Source organism: Pezoporus flaviventris, unplaced genomic scaffold, assembly GCF_033815535.1.
Source record: "Pezoporus flaviventris isolate CSIRO_AGI_PZ_B2104156 unplaced genomic scaffold, CSIRO_AGI_Pfla_v1 ptg000141l, whole genome shotgun sequence".
Classification (NCBI taxonomy): domain Eukaryota; kingdom Metazoa; phylum Chordata; class Aves; order Psittaciformes; family Psittacidae; genus Pezoporus; species Pezoporus flaviventris.
The window spans coordinates 494909-515477 of record NW_026892689.1 but is presented as its reverse complement, the minus strand read 5'-3'; the positions used below and the strand labels follow the sequence as shown (position 1 = coordinate 515477).

General features: G+C 38.3%; 2 protein-coding genes across 3 annotated transcripts in view; one reads left to right on the top strand and one right to left on the bottom strand.

Moving 5' to 3' along the window:
- KIAA0825 (KIAA0825 ortholog) overlaps window positions 1-14120 on the bottom strand; it is a 248427-nt gene extending 234307 nt beyond the window's left edge. For both annotated transcript variants that reach the window (XM_061479084.1, XM_061479085.1), the window contains exons 1-2: window positions 14024-14120; window positions 4060-4153 (exon numbers count right to left, since the gene is read on the bottom strand). The gene's annotated coding sequence lies outside the window, so the exon portion shown is untranslated. The remainder of the gene's footprint in view (window positions 1-4059; window positions 4154-14023) is intronic.
- SLF1 (SMC5-SMC6 complex localization factor 1) overlaps window positions 14000-20569 on the top strand; it is a 34190-nt gene continuing 27620 nt past the window's right edge. The window contains exons 1-5 of the mRNA XM_061479088.1: window positions 14000-14120; window positions 14694-14807; window positions 14967-15042; window positions 16996-17239; window positions 19314-19476. Coding sequence (XP_061335072.1) covers window positions 14694-14807; window positions 14967-15042; window positions 16996-17239; window positions 19314-19476 — 597 coding nt within the window. The 5' untranslated portion in view covers window positions 14000-14120. The remainder of the gene's footprint in view (window positions 14121-14693; window positions 14808-14966; window positions 15043-16995; window positions 17240-19313; window positions 19477-20569) is intronic.

Here is a 20569-nt window from a genome sequence, read left to right as displayed (position 1 = left end):
TAAAATTTAGAATCTATCGTATCAACATAGTCATCATGATCCAAGCTGCAAATAATAGAGAATGTCACTGTCAATTTTGCTTTCTCACACTTCCTTCCCTTCACTTCATCTGATTTTAATAATCCCTGTCAAACCACAAACAGTCCAAATTACTTTCTTGACACAGAAGCTTTCAAGGAAGAGACAGAATCTCAACTTTCATTTAGAACCTACAAAAGCAAGCTGTCCTACTGGACAAATATTATTTCCACTCTTGACAATCTCTACAGTAGAGCATGCTTTTTAATTTTCACTGAAGCTGCCAAGGGTTTGAGATAAGCTTCTTGTTTAGAGCAGACTGACTTCACAGGATTAGCAAACCAAGAACTGTAACTGTGTTTAAAGAGGCCAGGGCTTTCCAGTCAAAGAAAAAAATTACTTACAAAAGGTGACAACTGCATGTCATAAACTAACTGAAATAAGAAAAAGATTATACAAATAATTTCAATTTAGTAGCTTTCACAGGATGTGTTTCAAGATCATTTTACATTTCTGAGATTGACCAAAGGCTTGCAGCTAAGATGCAATATAAATCAGAATTTCAAGGGGGATAACTTTATATTCAACTACATCAGCTGCAGTCTAAGAAAGGTCAGCATTTGACAACAGGAAATATGTTCAAGCTTCCACAGAACAATGTGATCTGTAATCATTTTCCTCTCTGTTGGCTTGTCTTCAAAGCAACCTTGGTAACATAACTCGCTGCTTCACACATACCAATTTAAAAGTAATTGATTTCTCTGATGAGGCACGGTATTGTATAATGAGCATTCTATTTGAAGTTTATGTGGATTAATCAAAGCACAATACATTTTTATAAAAAATATTTTCTTCACAGAGATATACCAGTCTCTCCGATCATCTGAAAGTCTGTTGCTTCTTACTATTTTGACTTATTTAAACTCACAATCAGGTTTTAAAGTGTTACTAGCTATGAAAAAAACACACCAAAATAACCAAGATGTTTCCCATCAGAAGCCTCATGTGAAGTTATTTGTTTAAACATCTCAGATTGCCTGCCCCATGCCCAGGCCTAACTTAAAACTCATCAAAGCTGTTCTAAAAGATTCTTTGGTAACTAGTCTAAATACACCAAAACAATAAAACCCTACCTTTGGGAAATCCATAATTTCACTATGAAATGCTGTGTTTAGATCATGTTTAGAGCCCCACAGCAAGAGAATTACGCTCTCTACTAACAGAGCAGCATTTTAGTGTTCTTTTAACATTTTGGGCTCGCAACTGGTGCTGGTGGCTCCATGATCACTCTTCTCTGTTTGTTTAAGACAGAAACTTCTTACTAATCCACAAGCCATATATAACGTATTTTTTCAACTACTTACTCAGAGGTAGCCTTGATCTTCCCACAGCATTCTCTATTTTGATCCAGTTTTAATCTCACTCATTACTTACGTTATCAGGTGTTTGGCAAAAAAAAACAAACAAACAAACAAACAAAAAAAAAACCCCGAAAAAAAACCAAAATAGAAATGCACAACCAAGTGGCACTTCTAAATGTTTATCCACAATACCTTTCCATTGCTGCTGAAGAAAGAAAGAAAGGAAAATAAAGGAATAGTTATAGTGAAATACAACTTCCATCATCTCAAGGATCTCTTAAATGATACTCCCACTCCTGACTGAAGGTCCTTATCATAGGGCAACTAAGTCCTGTAGCTGTCAGCTCACGAAGGAAACATACTTCATGATGAAGTTCATTTACCTCTATCCTGTTAGGCTGTATATGCCATGGAAATGCCACATGGGTATGATTCAAGAATACTTGTGGAGAACTCTACTGCCTTTCTACCATTTTTTCTGGGAAGATCCTGTGTCAAGAATACTATTTCAAAATATTGAAGCAATAGTGTTACAAAGGAGGGAGACGGAATCATAAAAGAATGCATTCACAGAGGGGAAAAGAAATCTTTCTTTGGAACCAGAAAGGTCATAAATTACTGTGTAAAAAAGAAAGACAATCAGCTGATTTGTGATGAAGAAAGGGGTTCCTCCTCCCTATCATCTTAAACAACTACTGTAAAATTTATATTAAGATCTCTAGTGCAGAAAGCACTTAGCCTTTGTTTTCATGATTAAAAGAGCAAGTGTTCATAAGTATCTTACAAGTGAACACCATGAGCTGCGTTCTTTCTTACGTACTTAAAAGGCTCAAATGAGTTGTGCAACCAGCCAAGAAGTGGAGCTACAGTGTAAAAGAAGTGCACCACTTGTCTATCACATGAAATCAATCATTTGCTTCAGAACAAAACTGGACTGAAAACTGAAGATCAGTTTGTTGTTTTTTTATCTGGAAGTAACACTGTATTTCAAGTTTCTGGATAAAAAGAGAAGGGGACATCATACTAAAAACAAAAGAGTAAAACTTTTTTTCCAGGGTCATGTTAACATTTTAGCACATTTCTTTTTCCATATGTTAATATTATGGCATTTTAAAATTTTTCTAAAGTTAAAAATTAATAAGCCATATAGCATTCAAGCTAGAAACTTGTATTATAATCAAATACTTAAGGTTCAATCCATTTATTTTTTTAACTGTCTAAAACTGAGTATAGTAACAACTCTAGCAGAATATCATTCAGAAGCATGAGCTGTGATCAAATCTATTGTTGGTCAAACCTATTTTTATATAAAAAAATAAGGTTCTGTGGTTTCAACTCTATTCTATTAGCCTGTAAAATAGATCATGCTTGTTGTGACCCAGCCAACAGCATGTGGTCCCAACCCAAGATTCCTTTCAGTGGTACACCACCAGGGAAGAGTGTGCAGGATGTTACAAGCACAAACAAAACATCCAATAAGAAATAAGTTAACTGTATGTACTCTGAATAATGGAGAAAAGAGTTAAGAGACAGAAAAGGGAGGGAGCATTTAACTAAATAACATGTTTTTCCTAGATAAGATGGTAGTAAGTGACATTGCAACATCCTGCTCAATGTTTATCTTTGGAGCTGAACATTATTCAGAAACTTCTAAGGTTGCTCCAAGTAAGAGAATCAAAAGTCTATTGCTTTGCTGGTGTATATCTTGGAATGATACTGAACAAATAAGTTGAGTTTTAATATCAAGACAGACTGGAATGCTTCTTCCACTGTTTTCTTCTATCACAGTGTGCATGAGGGACAAGTTTATTACAGGAAAATAGCAAAGTGTGCTGTACTCCTCACTGGCTTCTAGACTTGCATTACCCTACATAACTCACATGCTCCCAGTTAAAAGGCATATTAAGATTTTAAAAAATTTTATAGTCTACTATTCCTACTTCAAATAATCCACTTCTTCATCTGTACTACTGGTTGATATAGCTCCCTAAACCACTTCTTCCTGGAATGATCACAAGTTTTTATTCAAGTTAGATTTTTGTACTATTATGCACTAACGGCAATGCAATAAAAAGAACAGAGAAAAATTGACTGACTATACTGAGGTAAAGAGATTCAGACAACTTGAGACAGGCACCTTTTCTGACCTTTCTAACCAAAGAGAGTTTACTAGGTTTTTCTGTATATTATAGAACAGACTGTATTCTGCTCCAAATATAATAAATGTTAGGGACTATTGCACTTAAGCAAATGCTGCAAAGTACAATATATATTTAAAAAACAACGCTCTCAGCTTCCACACAGTAACTGTGTAAGTCCTTACTACAAAGAGATAACTTACTGAAACTTATGAAATTATACTAATCCAAAGTTCATACCTATCAATTTCTTAATAGTTAAAACAGCTAGTATTTTTTGTAGCTGCTGCAGAGATAAGAATTCACAAAATGGTTAATCTGAACAAAGCTTATTTAGAAATTTAAAAAAACCTTTTAAACTTAAATGCAGCATTTCTACATTTTCTTCAATCAGTAAGAATTTATATATATTCTCAATTAGTAGCAATTCTTATAAACTTTACAGGTCATCTAACCACCCAGTTAGAACTTTTTAAACATTTTATATTTAATAGCAAGTCAATTTCAGAACATACCAATGTACAATTTACATAAATACATACCTTCAGTCACTATTTTCTTTCTGTAACTGAAATCTTTTTGTTCTCAGTTTTAAGGGCCCATGCGTAATACTCAGTTAACAGTTCATCAGTGGTCCTACCTAAAAAAAACTATTAAAATACCAATAGGGAGTATTTGATGAACTAACACTTTCACAGTTAAAAATCCTAATTGCTTAAGTATTATATAAAATTGCTCACACTCTAGGAGAGTATTATTCTTAATTCCAACTGGTAAATAGTAGCCCAAGTTCAGAATGTTTTTAAGTTTTAGCTTTAGAAGCCTCCATTTCTGTTGAGACTTATACAAACCATGGTGAACACTTCATTTCACTGTTGCAAAGGCAGAGTAGGCATGCATGGGATGGGAAATTAGAAAGCCACAGAGTCTCCCAAAATAGCATATGGCACCTATTAAATGCTTAGCAAGGTCCAAATATCTAAGTATTTTCACTGAGAATAATCTGCTTTGTGGTCCCCCACTTGAAAACAGACAGCGTACAAAAAAGAAGAGGTAGAAGTTTGAGATTAACATCCCACATATAAAGGAGACTTATAAGAAAAAGAGACTTTTTCCTAGGGCCTGTAGTGACAGGACAGGGGCAAGGGTCTTAAAGTGGAAGAGGTATGATTTAGATAAATCTGACGAAGATGTTCTTCCCTGTGAGGGTAGTAAGGCCCTGACACAGGTAGCCCAGAGAAGCTGGGCCCAGAGAACCTGTGGTGGTGTTCAAGGCCAGGTTGGATGTTGCTTGGAGAAACCTGGTCTAGTGGAAGGTGTCCCTGCCCGTGGCGGGAGGTTGAAAATTGATGAGCTTTAAGGTCCCTTCCCACACAAACCAGTCTGTGAGTCTGTTATTCAATGCCTTATTAAAAGAGCTAAAGATTGACTCTTGCCTCCAGCTGTGGTTGTTGACACTAACATAATTAATCAAGTAGGGTAGCTGAAGACTAGCTTGGTGACCTGGTTTTGGCTGAGACGGAGTTCATTTTCTTCATAACAACTTTTCCAGCTCCTTTGCATTTCCAGCACAAATCTGAATCATAGCTCTATACCCTGCATTGGTAACACAGGGATGTTTTCATTATTGCTGAGCAGTGCTCAGCTTACAGAGTCAAGGCATTTTCTGATCCTCACCATTTCCCATCAGTGAGCAGGCTGGGGATGCACAAGGAGTTGGGAGAGGACGCAGCCAGGACTGCTGACCCCACCTGATCCAAGGGATATTCCATACCATATGGCATCATGGTTAGCATCTAAAGCTGGGGGGCAAAGAAGGAAGGCGGGGACATTTCTGAGTGACAGCATTCGTCCTACCAAGACACTGGTACAGTGGACCCCTGCTGTCCTGGAGATGGCAGAGCATCTGCCTGACCATGGGAAGTGGTGAATGGATTCCTTAGTTTGCTTTGCTTGTGCGTGCAGCTTTTGCTTTACTTATTAAACTGTCTTAATCTGAACCCGTGAATTTTCTCATCTTTTACTCACCTCATTCTCTCCCCTTATCTCACCATAGGGGGAGTGAGCAAGTGTCTGAAGGGGTGCTACTTGCCAGCTGGGGTTAAACCATCACACATGGCAAAAATACTCTACCAACCTTCTGTACCAGTCACCTACCCCGTGCAAGCCCATCCATCCTCATTTACAAGGCAATCTTGGTTGGATCAGGGTAGGTGACTGCAGTGAGTGGCTGGTGCAGGCCTGTCCACTTAGCACCAGTGGCAGCTTATGCTATATTAAATTGACAAAACTATGATGAAAATGATAAATTGCCAGCATTAGACTTACAGACCTTGAGAAATCACCCCTACAGAGGGACTGAAAGGACTGTGTTTACGTACTTGAACAGAAATGTCCATTATGTTCAAGAGCAACAAAATGCTAAAGTGTATGTAGGAAGTAACAGCAAGTATCCTGTTCACCCGCTTTTGTTTCACAATATTTTAAGTAATTTAAATGCCTTTTTACAAGGTTTTCTACATGTATTAAAATTCTCATTTGATTCAGTACTTTAAGTATTAAGAAGAAAGTGGTTCTTTACATGGTGAAGAATTGGGAACTCTTAGCACCTGCCATGGTTGTAGCTGAAGTACCCCAGGACTAAAATCCCTGTAACTCAGAAGTTCTGTAAAAGAATCAGCAAAGGCAAGAACAAAGGAAGACTGAAAGAACTGCATGTTAAGTTTAACAATGGGACAGACAGCCTCTGTCCTTTGACCAACACTTTCATACCTATGTTTTAAATTATGAACAATGCCAACAAGGCCTGTACTTCTTCCATAGTATTTATTATTTTTCTGAAAACAGATGCTATGCAAAAAAAAACAGCAAACAACAAACTATATTGAAAATGACAGTAAGGTTGTAACTTCAGCCCACAAAAGCCCAGAAATTTAAAGTTAGTCTAACACTAAATCCTTAAATCATGCAATTGGGCGTCTTTTTTTAAAAAGCAACAACGCAAATTAATGACAAGTTGTCAGCCCTGAGTCTGAATTGCCTGAAGTTTGTCATTTGGTGTTTGTGTCACAACCTTAATGTTATTTAAATGTAGGTTTTAGTATCTATTATTTAAAAAGGTCTACTTTACGACAGCAAAAAGCTTTGATGGAATAAACCTCAAAGTACACTGCAGTGCTGGTATGCCACTTCATTAGAAGTAGTGCATAAAACATATGCCGTTGACAAATCTAATTCATTAAAGGTGAGGTAGAAGCATTTTAAAACAACTGGATGGCATCATTATCTACAGTTCCTTTTATAAATTATTCTTCTTTTCCCTTTTGACTGAGCTTGTCAGTGTTCCCTTTTCAGACTGTGAATGTTTTAGCCTTAAAATTCAATACTTTCAACATGTTTGGACAAGTTAAGTAAGTACAGTATTTGCTAAAACTGAAATTATAAGCAGAAGCATGCACCACACTGATTATTTCACCTATATTAACTAATAAGAAATAAACTAAGCAACAATGTGTAACAGTTTCACCTCTATCAAACAAAATTTAGGAATGAAGAGGTAACAAAGTACAGCAGAGTAACATTATGGCAGCATTTTGCATTGCTATCAGATGATTTGGATTTGATATTGAATTGAACTCCACAAGAGAGAAGATCAGGCACATCAGAGAGCTGACAGCTATCTGATATATTTAGTTATAAAAGGAAGAATTGCTAACTGTATTGCTCAGACTTTCAGGTAAAGACCAATAATAGCAGAGGAACTAAAAGGAGAGAGGTAAAATCAAAGATTCTTAATCAAGGATTCTTTCTGCAACACAATTTTCCTTTTAATTCCTTGAAAGTGATCTAAATGTATCCATTAAAAAAAAACAGCAAACAAACAAACCCAGAAGTAGAATGCATAATCATTTTTCAGTATGTCAATACAAATATTTTGTAATGAACTAGCTGGATTAGCAAAGAATTTTGCCTTGTTCAAGGAAAGCTCCTGTATAGCACATAATACTACCTTGTATATTTGTATAGAGACACATGTACACTTACACATTTTTAACTAATGCAGTGTCTCAAATTCTATGTTGTTTCTTGCAGAGACAAGCTCATTACAAAATAACACTGATCCTGAAAATTTAACTGGTATATGTTTTGCATAGAAAAAATTGGCATATGAGTAACTTAAATATGGAAACACCTCTGAATATTGAGGCCTATTCCATGCCTCCACGCATCACAGAAAATCAGTTTCTGCAAGCAACTATAAATGTTTAAACTATAAAACAGACATACTAATTTATCATATTTCAGTCAGGATCTACCATTTACCTCAGAAGATTTACATCATGTATGTTTTCAATATGCTACACATGCAATTCTCCTAATTAGTCTCCACATTAATCCTCATCCTGCTCTTTTTCATTTTGTTGCCTCTGCTGCCAGTGTCCTTAAACCCCATGAGTGGAACAGGCATAGTTTTTTAAGCCTTCCACCACCAAAACATGGGTTTAGTTAGCTGCAGATGGACACGTGTACAGTAGTACTACTCTGGTCTGCCTAATAAATTTTTGAGGATGCCACTGGGAGGCAGGAAAATGAGAGAAATGGGGCTGCTCACTTTAGAGAGTTTATGCTTATGCAGCAGGGCCCATAAAGCCTTCCCAAAGGATCTCTGCTTTCCCAGAGGTGCTCCACAGCATTTCCTGAAAAGATACTCTGTTCCCAATCAAGGATTTCAGTCTTGCTCTCATGTCAGCCCTTCCTGATAATCTTTATGAGCAGTAACATTACTAACCACACAGCCCTTCTGTCAATACTGGCACTCCAGATGGGAGAAAGAGCTAACAGCAACAACCTTCTACACTAATGTCATTGCCTCACTGGGAAAGCGGAAGGGAAGAGACCTTACCTACGTAATTGCTTCAAATGAAGTCTTTGATTCTTCTGTGCATAAGAGACTGCCAAGTACCCCTTCTGCAAAAGGTCTAGACACTTCTGCAATCCTCAGATTATTTTCAGAGGATATCTGGAGGACCACACCAATTCTCTGACAGCTCCTGGGACTACAGATCACAAAAGACCATTGCCATCTCTTTACTCGAGGGAACATTTGGCTCTTAGCATAGAGTACTATCTCAGGATGGGGAAATGACTTGCATGTCTTATACCTGGGTATGCCAAAGACAAGTAGAATCACACCATCATGTTCACAGCAACACAACTCTGCTTCTTACCTCCCAAGTCCACAAGTGTGATGGGAAACAAAGAGCCATTATGCAAAGTTTCTTGTTCATCCAAATGACTTCACAAGACTCAGAAAAGCAAAAACGATGGCTATTTAGCTTATTTTGCATTGAAAAAGACCTCAAAGCCTATCTGAAGAGAAACCCACCTTCTGATGGCAATAGGTTACTACATTAATGCTACACTAATTAATACTTTTTGCTATTACTCTGACAGTTAATTTTGGATTTACTCTGTGCTGAATGCTGTCTGCTTTCTGCTTTCTGAGTCTAGTAGATAGTGATAGCTGCTAAAATAAACAAACCAATAAAAGCTAATCATTTTGGTACATAATGCTTCTACTACAATCTGCATGAGATTTTAAAGAGACACCAATATCCCAGGGTAAGTTGCCGCTGGGTGCTGACCTGGAATTCTTTTGGATGGATATCAAATGAAGTAAGAATACAAGAGTTATCTACAAGATCTGCTGATAACAGGGGTTTCACCTCAACTTAAAGAGCAACTGAACAGTTATAAGAAACCACTACAATACATTGTGAACCTCACCTAAAATAGTGTATCTATATGTGATACCTGCATTTCAGAATTTTACATAAGCTTCAAGTTTCATTTTGATAAAATACACTGACAGAACTGCAATATGCTATGTGGTATTTTGATACCAGCTTGCTCTTCTTGTACCTTCACTATCTTCTCTATTATAATTTATGCCATATTTTCTCCTAACTTCTTTTTAGTCTTTTTCTCTTCTCCATTCATCCACAACCATCTGCACCTTTTGCCTACCCTCTGTACTGACCTGAAGTACAGCAACAGCAGAGAAGGCAAAAAGTGTATATGCACCACATTACCCCACTGGTTACACCATGTCTAACTCAATTTTCTAATGTCTGTGAGACAGGGTTCAGGTATATCTGCATTGTGGGGCATCAGCCATGCTGTTGGCAGCTGCGTAATAATAAATAAAACTGGGGGAAGAAAGGGGTTACTGCAGAGAAGAAACAATTCTGGAATATTCTAAGAAATGTAAGAAATATTTATAGTTTTCTACCATTACAGACATTCACCATTCTTACGGCAGCTACTTAGGAAAGGATAATAGGCAAAAGACACAGAAAATGCATTTTAAAACACACCCCCAAAAATTCAAAAACTAATAATCAAACAATACAATCTGAATGAGCTTACATGGATTTGGGAAAAAAAAAAAAAACAAGGTGAAAGGACTTTGACGAAGGAATATTTGCTGATCACATCAGAATGGATCTTCTACACAAGAGAAAACACTAAGAGGCCAGTGGGGGGAATTAGCTCAATTAAGAATTCCAGGCAGGTACAGTGAACTTAGGTTAGGGCAGAAGAACAGTAATATGATTAAGAAAGAAGGTCCAAGATGCCAGGGACTAATGACAGGAAACTTAAACTTTACGTGGTGGGAAGGTTAAGTATTAAATGCAAAATGAAACCATTCCACTACCTGTATGTTAAAAAAAACCCAACCCAACCAACGAAAAAAACCTTATGCCAAGTCATGAGTGACTGAAAGTGCACTAATGAAATGCAGTTCATTAATTCATTAATGAGTGAACTAATACACAGAAAGTTATAAAGTATACAGCCTGGAACCATTTACAGAAGAGTTATTGAACAAGTTGCTGAACACCATTCTGCACTGTTTGCATTTGACTCTCAGCACTGATTCAACTGACCACAGATGTCAGTGGAATGTGAGTTGGCAGAAGGGCCGATGAATGCAAGGAGGTAAGAACATAGACTGAACTTACAATAATCAGAAAAAGAAACATTGGGTATAAAAAAAAAATAAATGAGAGAAACCGAAACTACCTCTCCTGAAAAGACCACAAAGATGTCTCTAACCACAAGCACAAATTTACGATAACAAGTACAAATTTATGGCAACAAATTTACGATATTATCGATCATAAATTTATGATAAATTTATAATAATTTTGTCAGTGCTTTGTACTGAAGACAGACTTACAACATGGACTTAAAATAGGGCATAAAGTTAGATTTTTCTCCACATGAAGGCAGTGTGGAGACACTTCATTCTGTTTTAGCTTTTAAGACTGACTTTCCAGTATCACTTCAGGATTTGTGTTTGTTTTTTCTTACAAAGCTCTGATTACTGTTTGACCAAAATTTGCCTGTGGCACTGTAATTTTTGTTTTGTCAAAGGGTACTGCTTAAACAAGTGCACGTGTTATGTTCATGGAACAGAAAAAAAAGCTCTAATGAATAATTTCTGAAATTCTAATACACTTATTTGCATGATGGAAAATATTTCAAGCACATAATGAAAAGTATCTTCCACTAGATTAAAAAATCTGTCATATCATATTTCAAAATTGAAGAGATGTGTTTGCTGGAATTGTATCACTATCACAACTGCTGCAAGAAATTACATAAAATTTTCAACACAGCAAGACAAAACCCTATTTAGAGATGAAAAAGTGAAAAAAAGCCAACCCAAACCCCACCAAACTGTAAGTTGCAAAGTTAAGGATAAAGTGGTGAAGGCCTGCAGAATGAGGCAGTGAGATTTACAGAAAAAGTTCAAAACTGATCACATTGATCACGGCAACACCAGTGAGCCCTGGAGAAAAATAGAATAGCTGTCTATGGCAAAATATAAGAAGTAAAATTTCAAGGGAAAACACACAGTAGTAATACGATCCTGTGCCAAACATAAAGGGAACAAAAAGTATTAGGTAGAAAACTAGAAGAGTGGAATGAAAAAAAATGCTTTTTTTTTTTTTCTCTAGGAAATAAAATTAAGAAAGACGCAGTTTCAGAAGTCTGACATAAGCACCTGAAACACTGTAAGTAAACTTTTTGTGAAAGAGTAAAATGGATACTTATTCCTTTGATCTTGGCTTCTTAATGAACTGAGGACATGGAAGCTGTACAGCCATTCTTGGTAGTCCTTAAAATGCAATTAGAAATTTTGTAAGTCAAATACCATTCATGAGGCACTGAAAATCACTTCTGAATTTTTACAAAAGGCATCAAAGGTACTGTAGAAGTGGAGAAGTAGATATCCATCTAAAACCCGGAAACAAACAGCTTAAATATAGTTTATAGTACTGTATTTGACAATCACATTAAAAGAACAAAGAAACCTAGAGGTATTGAAGTATACAACAGTTAAAAAGACAGCTCCCTAAACCTATGACACCTAAGTTACCCTTGTAACTAAGAAAAAACATAATGCATTAAGAGATACTTAGCTACTATAAAGAGATAACAAGAAGGATAGAAAAGAGGAAAATACTTTAGGCTTTTTATGAAAAAAAATAAAATAAAATAGAGGGAGAGAGTAAGTGAAATCCAAATATCAAATATCATTAAAATGAAGGTAACATGTTCTTCATTTCTTAAACCTACACTTGAAGTATACACTTCATGTATTTTAAAGTGAATATAAATGTGAAATGTTTGAGGTCAAATGTCCGAGTTACTCTGAATCCACATATTTCATGTGCCAGCAAAAAGAAAAAAAAAAAAACAAATCACCAAACACAAAACCTAGAAAATATTTAATTCCCAAAGGTGACAGTCATCATAGAAGTATGCAACTTCTTCACTAGAAGCTAGTTTACAGTACTATGTGCTGAAATTTATCGTACTGTATGCTGAAGGTTCCTCCAGCCTGTTAAAAGCCCTTAAGAACTGCTATTAGTTACCAGTTAAGTAATTGTTAGTAGCTAGTAGAAGTTAATAAGAATTAAACTGTTTATATGAAAGTGAAAGTTTACAAGAATTAAAATGAATACCTTTACAGTGCTGACAGAAGGTAAGGTAAAGATGTGGCACAGTGCAAAATAGAAAATGCAACTTATTTTCATTGTCCATCGATAAATATAAGCAATAAACACAGCCACTGTATTCTGCATATTCAAATAGATGTTCAGAGGTTTTTCTGTGCCACATATCAAAACCGCATGTCAGAGGTTGTTGATGGTTAGATTATCATGCTTGCATACAAAAACAGTTAGAATGTTGAGGAAATGGAAGATGGGAAGAACTTCAGTAAGCATTATGGCTACCAGAATACTTTATAAACAGCAACACTAGACCCATCTAAGACTCAGCAGAACTATTTATCCATTCTGATATCTGGGAAACTCAGATTCAAAACCAAGTTTCAACGTGCTGCCAAATTTTAGATGTCAGAAGCTAGGTGGTTTTGGTTTTCTTTCCACAGGAATACCTATGTTTTGTAGCACTGGTGAGCTGAAAACTACAGATACGACCTGCAGTGACACACACCAAGCACTTGTGAAAGACTTGCCATACATATCTGAGCTTACAGGTCTTAAATACAAAGCTGGTATCTCAATGAGTACAAAGCGCCTTGTTCACTCTCACATATGAGTTTTATGAAAGTGGAGAGAGCAGCATTCAGCTCTCTAAGCAGGCAATTCAGCCCCTTCTTTACCTGAATCAGGATGTGTACCTTCTACACTCCAACCATTTTAAAAAAGGAGTTATTCTACAAAGCTAATTTTATTATGAAGTGGCAACAGTATTCTTAAAAAGCTGGACCAGATGACCCTTGTTAATGTGCTATCCATTCAACACATTACATGACAAGTCCAAATCAAGTCCAAAGTCACCTCTCAAACACATAAGGGACCAAAACAAAGTTTCACAAACATTCATAATACTGGCATTGCTAAATTTCTAAATTCTAAATTCTAAATGGAATGCTTGAGGTACAAGCTGTCTGTTACCTTGACCTTTTCGGGGTGCTCTTTAATGTAAGAAAACCCAAATCAAACCCTGACTTACACAATGAAGAGTCAGCACCAGCTTGACCATGGGGGGTAGGAATACCTTCCAAAATATGTCTGGCTGTGCCAGTACCTGGCTACCTTCCCTGAGGATCAGCCACCATGTAGTACAAGGCACGAAAGTTTCGCTGAGATAGACACAAAAGGTACTTGGGATCAGAAATCCACTCTGCTGAGTAACAGAAGTGGTGATTTTTCACAGGATCTGTGTCGGCGCGGGCGTGTCCCGCCCATCTCCCTTCTCACTCGCCTGGCTCAGCCCCGGGACCCAGCGCCCGCGGCCTGAGGGAAGGAAATATGCCCTTACCCGCCCTAGGCCGAGGCGCGAATTCGGGCCTCTCAGCGGGGCACCTACCAGCCTCACGGGCACCTCGGACATGTGCAGCGGTCCCCGACCCCGGCCGCACTGCAAGGGGAGGGGAAAGGCAGCCCCGCCGGGGCCACTTACCCAGCAGGGTTGCCCCCGCAGCTCCGCGCTGTCAGCCCCGGCGGCAGCGGAGCGCCAGTGACAACGTCCCGGAACGGCAGCGCCGCCACATCCGGGGGCGGGGCAGAGAGGAAGGCGGGAACGCGCCGGGGGACGAGCGCGGGATGCAGACCCCGGCTCGGAGGGGAGTAGCGTGAGGAATGAGGAGGAACTCGCCGCCGCTGCTACAGCGGTTGTACGTGAGGCCAGTGCTCCACCCGCCGCGGAGCGTGAGGCTGTTCGCTCCCTGCGGCTTCCGCTTGGGCACTTCTCGCCGAAACACCGCTGAGGAATGGGGGTGGCATTCCGTCATGGCGGGAGAGCGGGCGGGCGTGCGGGTGGAGGTAGCGGCGCTTTATCTACATGGCGGGCGGAGGAGGAGAAGGGGGAGTCGCTTTACTTCATGGCAGGCGGAGTGGCGCCTCGAACTGCCAGCGCTCATCGGGCAGAGGCTTAACGGGCGCAGTCTCCGGCTGCCTGGGGTTGTGGCCCCCTACTGCCGTTGGGACGGGGTGGCGGCTTCAGCTGCGGCGAACCGGCGCCCAGTGATGTTCGAGCCTGGCGGCGGGTTTCCCCTTTTGATCTTAGCAATGTTCTGTGATTTTTATCTTTTGTGTTAATATTTCCTTCTCGTGTGTTTACCTTTTAACAGATGGCAAGTGCCGGGCTGAAGCGGATAATCCAATTCACTGGATTTAAAAAACGTGAGAAAAAAGCGCTGCTGAAATGGCTGTTCAAACTGGACTGTGTGTTCATAGATACTAAGGTATTGTTCACTAAAGTAGCTGCTGGTTAGCGCAGAAAATGAAAATACGAACCTTAAAAGAAAGGACCACGCAAGAGTTTAGAATTGTGTATAAATAACCAAGGAAGTTGGAACTGCTTCCAGTGATGCAAGTATGTTTATTTGTTTTTGTTTTGTTAGAAATACAGGAATTGTACACACCTTATAGCAAAAAAGTTGTGCAAGAGTGAAAAGTTCTTAGCTGCATGTTCTGCTGGTGAGTAAAAGGTTTACCTTAAAATTTCGTAGCACCATAATGTAGGACTGGAAAGGACCCCTAAAAGGTGTCTCGTTACTTGCTTTTATTTCAGGAATGAATGGCTTTACAAACCCTTGTGCTTGTTCCATTAACCTTGTTTTTTAACTTAGCATTATATTCAAGTTCTGATTTACTTATTTTTGGTTTGGATGTTTTCTTAAATGATATTCCTGCCATCTTCCTTATTTGATCCACATATGTTCCCAGATGTTTGTTTTTATATTCGCATACTAATATATTTCTTATTTAGATCATGAAGTCATAGGCAAATGATATAAGTACTTAAAAACAGATTGCTTGAGAAGGGGGCAGGAAGAGTATGGCCACCTGTAGCCAGCATGGGTTTTTGACACCAAATTCATATGCAGCCTTCACTGGCAAAGGTCACTGTCTGTACATTCCTGTTCATGTAGCAAGAGAAAACTCCAGTTTTTTTTCCATTCTGACACAAGCCTCTGGTATTTACTCTTGCTTTTTTTTTTTTTTTTTAATGTAAGTCCTGATGCTGAAGTCCGTTACATAAACAACTAAAATACTTGTAGAGTGAGAATTTCTTACTTTTTGGAACTTAAAGCATCTGGAGATATTTTCTTGAACTGCGTGAAGACAATATGTGCAGTGGCCACATGGCAATGCACAGCTGTCATGTTTCTATACTTACAAATCTTTTCCAGTACCATTTAGTACTCCTGGAAGAGGTGCTATTTTCACATAATCTCCCCCTTATGGCAGAGGGAGTATCTTCATTCCCAAGATGAAGATTTTTCTTCAAGTAAGTGTGAAAGATCATATTTAAACCCATTTAGAACTCCCTAGATGTGAACAGAAGTGCTAACCAGGATGCCTGTCCTCATGGAGATCCTAACTGGCAGAAGTTTTGAGGTGGAAGCTTTGACTGAAAGTGGTATTAACATACAGGTAGTTCACAGCATACCTTTTCTAGTCACAAGTCTACTGGTACCTATGCTAGGTTATGTAGCAGTACCATCTGTGCTCCTGCACTTGAGACATTTTGCCAGTCAAACCTGCTGTTCCGTGAAACCAATTAGGTTCACACAATTCAAGTCAATTTTTTTTACAGTATCTTCTGTAGATAGTGTTTCAGTACAGGAGCAGGGTACTAACCACAGCTCTTAACCTGAACCTGGAAGAAAAGAGAGACAAAGGGGGAGATCATTATGTACAGTATCAAAAGCATGCATGTGGAAGATGAAAGACAAGAGGTGGAGGAGGTGGAGCCAAAGGATGAAAGAAAAGGATGGGAAAAGAAGGGGAAAGACAAAAATCTAAAACTGTATTCCCCTCATGTTGGTATTCACTACACTTGCAGTACAAGTAATAATATATAAAAGAAGCAGCTTACATACTAAAACCTTTGTACCTTTTTTAATCTTTGGTGATCAAGCTCATGTTGGTGTTCACTACACTTGCAGTACAAGTAATATTAATATATGAAAGAAGCAGCTTACATGCTAAAACCTTTGTTCCTCTTTTTAATCATTGGTGATCAAGCATTTTCTCATTTTACTACATTCTAGTACATTTGTAAAAGTGTTAAATAGTATTAAAAATAAAGGATTAAGCAAGGTTCTGTGAAAATCTTAAAGTCTGGGAAGCTGAAAAATTCCATTTGCAGTTTTTTGAGAAGATGAACAAGTATTTTATCTAGGAAGTGTAGAAAGGTACGTCATCCTTAAAAGAAAACAAAACAAACAGTTTCAGTAGCATTGTAATTCTGAAGTGTAAAGAGGAGAACTTTTGTAGCAGGAAGAAGTTTTAGAAATGGTACTCATAATTCCAGCTTTTACTTGCACAAGAAAGGTTGAAGTTAATTTTATGTTAGATCTTCAATTGATTGCCATATGTCTGCACAAAAAATCTTTTGTGGTTGACAGTTCATTTGCTTTTTAGGAAAGTGGATACTAACTAAGGAGTACATAATTAATAGTGCTGAAAGTGGCAGATGGCTTGATGAAACAATGTACGAATGGGGATATGAAATTGAAGAAGACACCCATTATTCACCTCAAATGCAATCCGCACCTAAAAGATGGCGCGAAGAACTGACACGCTCTGGTGCTCCAGGGGCCTTCCACAGATGGAAAGTTGTCCTCCCCATTAAGGAAGGTGGTAAACAAATGGCATCTGTTAGAAGGTAGGAAGATATGTCTTAGAGCTTAAATGATGAATGATGGAACACTTATTGTATGGTTGAACACATTTCTGTTCTTCCATCCCAGTTAATTTGGTCCATAACAACCTCCAGCTCTTTAAACTCTGAACCATTTTCACTACACATACACTAATATATTTCCATACTTTTTATAATTAAATGACTTTAAATCTTTAGCATCTCTGCTTTTCTTGCTTTCTTTCAGTATAGTGTCAAAAATAACGTGTTCACATATGTTTGTGTCTTAAGGAAGCTGCTTACAGAAACTTTCTTCATGAAGCAGGATAAATAGGCTTATGTTTTTTGTAAGTAATTGCTTATTTTGTATGGATGTTACATTTAAATAGTAGCTAGAACAGGATAAGTAATTTCACTTGGGTGGGTGACCTGAGCCAGCTGTGAACTGTGTGTTGCAGTTCTGGGCCACACTGTGTCTGTGGTTGCTGTGTCACATCTACATAACAGCTTCTTGTAGTTCTGAAGACCACATTTGTACTGTAATGGATGTTTATGATATTATGTAATTAGAGGTAAGTAGAGATGGATCAGAAGGGAAAGGGCAAAAGTATAAAGGAAAAGCAGAGAAAAGGAAAACAACTGAAGGGCAAAAATTCTGGGACTGCCTTTCCCCTCCGCCCCCCATACTTTTACCGACACATTAGGGTTCCATGGTTTGAATGCTACATTGAACTGCAAACAGAGCATAATAAGTAGTGTTTGCTTCTGGTACACTGTCTTAGTGCTTTACATTCACTGCAGGAGCAGATACTGTGCTACTGTCCTCTGTAGAGATCCCAGTTACAAATACGCGGGTCTGGGAATGCCACAGATACAGCGGCAAGAAGGGAAGTGCAGCTTGTCTAGTTGATCGTGGTATGGGTCTGCATGCTGCATCACAGAGTGCCATCTGTCTAGTTCACAAAGACAAAGTGAGGTGTATCTGAAGATACTGTCTTCTGATTTTATCAATTGAAGACACTCTAAATGCGCTATTGGCTGAGCAGAAGATTTTACTATGTGCTGTCTAGCGGAAGGATGCACTCATCCTGCTGTATTTGTGAAAGGTGCTGTTTCTTTTTCCATAAAAAATGCTTATGTAGATATTCATGATAACACTGTTGAAATGGTGTCTTGCGCAGCTCTGTTCACAATGGAGAGAACCTTTAACAGTAGCTAGATCAGCAAGACAGATCCACAGGCAGTTTTGTGGAAGTAATTCCTTTTCCTGACTTTCCCATACATCAACATCCTTTTACTTGGTCAGAAACCATTGAAAGGTAGTTTGTTGTTTTTTTTCTCTCCAGCAAGTTCTGTTTTCAGTCATAAAGGTCATTATAGCTTTTGGGAAAGAGTTTTTTCTCTAGTATTTAATAAAACTCTTGCCTTTTTCCCTCCTTCTATGCCCTTCCAGCCTTTAGTCGCTAGCTGTTGGATGGTTAAGTGTGCAAGACCAGCATAATTTTCTTTTTACATACCTGGATTGTATATATCCAGCATGTCAAGAGACCTTATTTCTTCTTTGTGTTTTTTTTTTTTTTTGTCTGTCATCTTTTCTAAATGATAGGAACAGTTGCAGCAGTACAACTCTGGAGAAACTTACATGTAATGGTGTCTCAAAGACAAACCTGTTTTCTGTGTGTGATATAGGACAGCACCAAATGCTGTTAAATGACTCCAGAATGGAGCAGAAGTACCATATTTGCGTTACGTAAATATCATGTTACAGTTAGAAAGACTTATCATCATTGTGGGGAACATAATGTAATAAATCATAGCTGCTGTCACCAAATTTGACCTTTGAAAAGCTGCACAGGTAAAGCTTTCTGTGAGCTATGTAGGAGGTGTACACTGATTTTAATTGGTAGTGTTAAATTGTGAGAAGGAAGAAAAGGTTCTTTCCTTTCCTGAAGGCTATTAAGTGCCCTACTGAAGGCTGGGCAGTGCCATACATCTAGAATCCTTTTTCGCTTCTACTTGCATGCTTCTAGTTTGTGACTGTAGCTTTAGGCGTTATTAACGCAATGCAGTGAACATCTTCCCAAATATGTTTATTTAGAGTTCTTCAAGCTGGAAAGGCAACGATATGTTCATCGCAAAAAGCAGAAGACAATATAACTCATATTTTCATCAGTAATAAGACTTTTCTTACGCAAAGCAAAAATTGTCTCTCTGAAGCTCATTACTACCCTGTGCAATATCTAGGACATTACATTTTTGAGGTAAGTAAATTAAAAAACATAACCTAAAATTAGGGGAGTTTTATTGTCACTGTTAGCAATTTGTAATATTTACTGATTATTTAATGCAACATTAGTGATTAATGATCAATGATAGATTAATGGCAATAACAGTGGTCAGCCTGAATGTTTTGTGATTTAATTAAAGGTAACAAAACATACTGATTATAGGACTGTTTACCCAAGGTGAGGGAAGGCTGGTGAATGTATATGAATACCTGAAGGGAGCGTGAGGGAAGACAGCCAGGCTATCATCAGTGGTGCCCTCTGACGTGACAAGACAAGTGGTAATGGGCACAAACTGAAGCATAGGAGGTTCTGGCTGAAAGTCAGGGGACACTTGGGTTTTTACTGTGAGGGTGATGGAGCATTGGAAGAGGTTGCCTGAAGAAGCTGTGGAGTCTCCATCATTTTTTTTCTTTCTCCTCTTCATGTTCTTCCTTAGCTTCTGCTTTTTTCACTGGATTAAACTTGTCTCTTTTCATGTCGGAAAACCTGTTGCTATTCATGACAAAAATTCATTAGTCAGAAGTTAAAATTCTTGAGAATGCAAGCTTGGTTGATAGAGGATTCTCCAAAGTCACTCTGACTATATAAAACGAGACAGTACGTCATCAAATCCACTAAGACATGAGGTCCTGGATGGACCTTATTTGAGACACACCACGCTAAAAGTCATCATTCCAGAGAGATGAAGTTTTTTTGTTGGAGTAGCTCAGCCAGATGAGGAACCCAGTGCAGTATCAACTGGTTCAAAGTGTTAGGTTTACCATTGATCTACAAGCTGCAAAGGTTAAATTTACAGCGGTGCAAAAGGCATGGCAGAACAAGAAAAGCAGCTTATTTCCCTTTCATTTTTCTGTCTTAAACCTTGAGGGAACATGGCACTGTTGAGTGAATTTTCCTGTATGTATGGAATTTATTAGAACTAGAATTTTTTCTTGCTGTTTCCCCTGAGAGAGGTGCCTCATGATTGATAGTTGTTTGCTCGTTAGATGAACTATTTGGAACTTCTTTCAGTAGTTCCAGGTCAAAATACCAAGGCCTCAGAAGATTCTTTTTATCTGATAGTCCC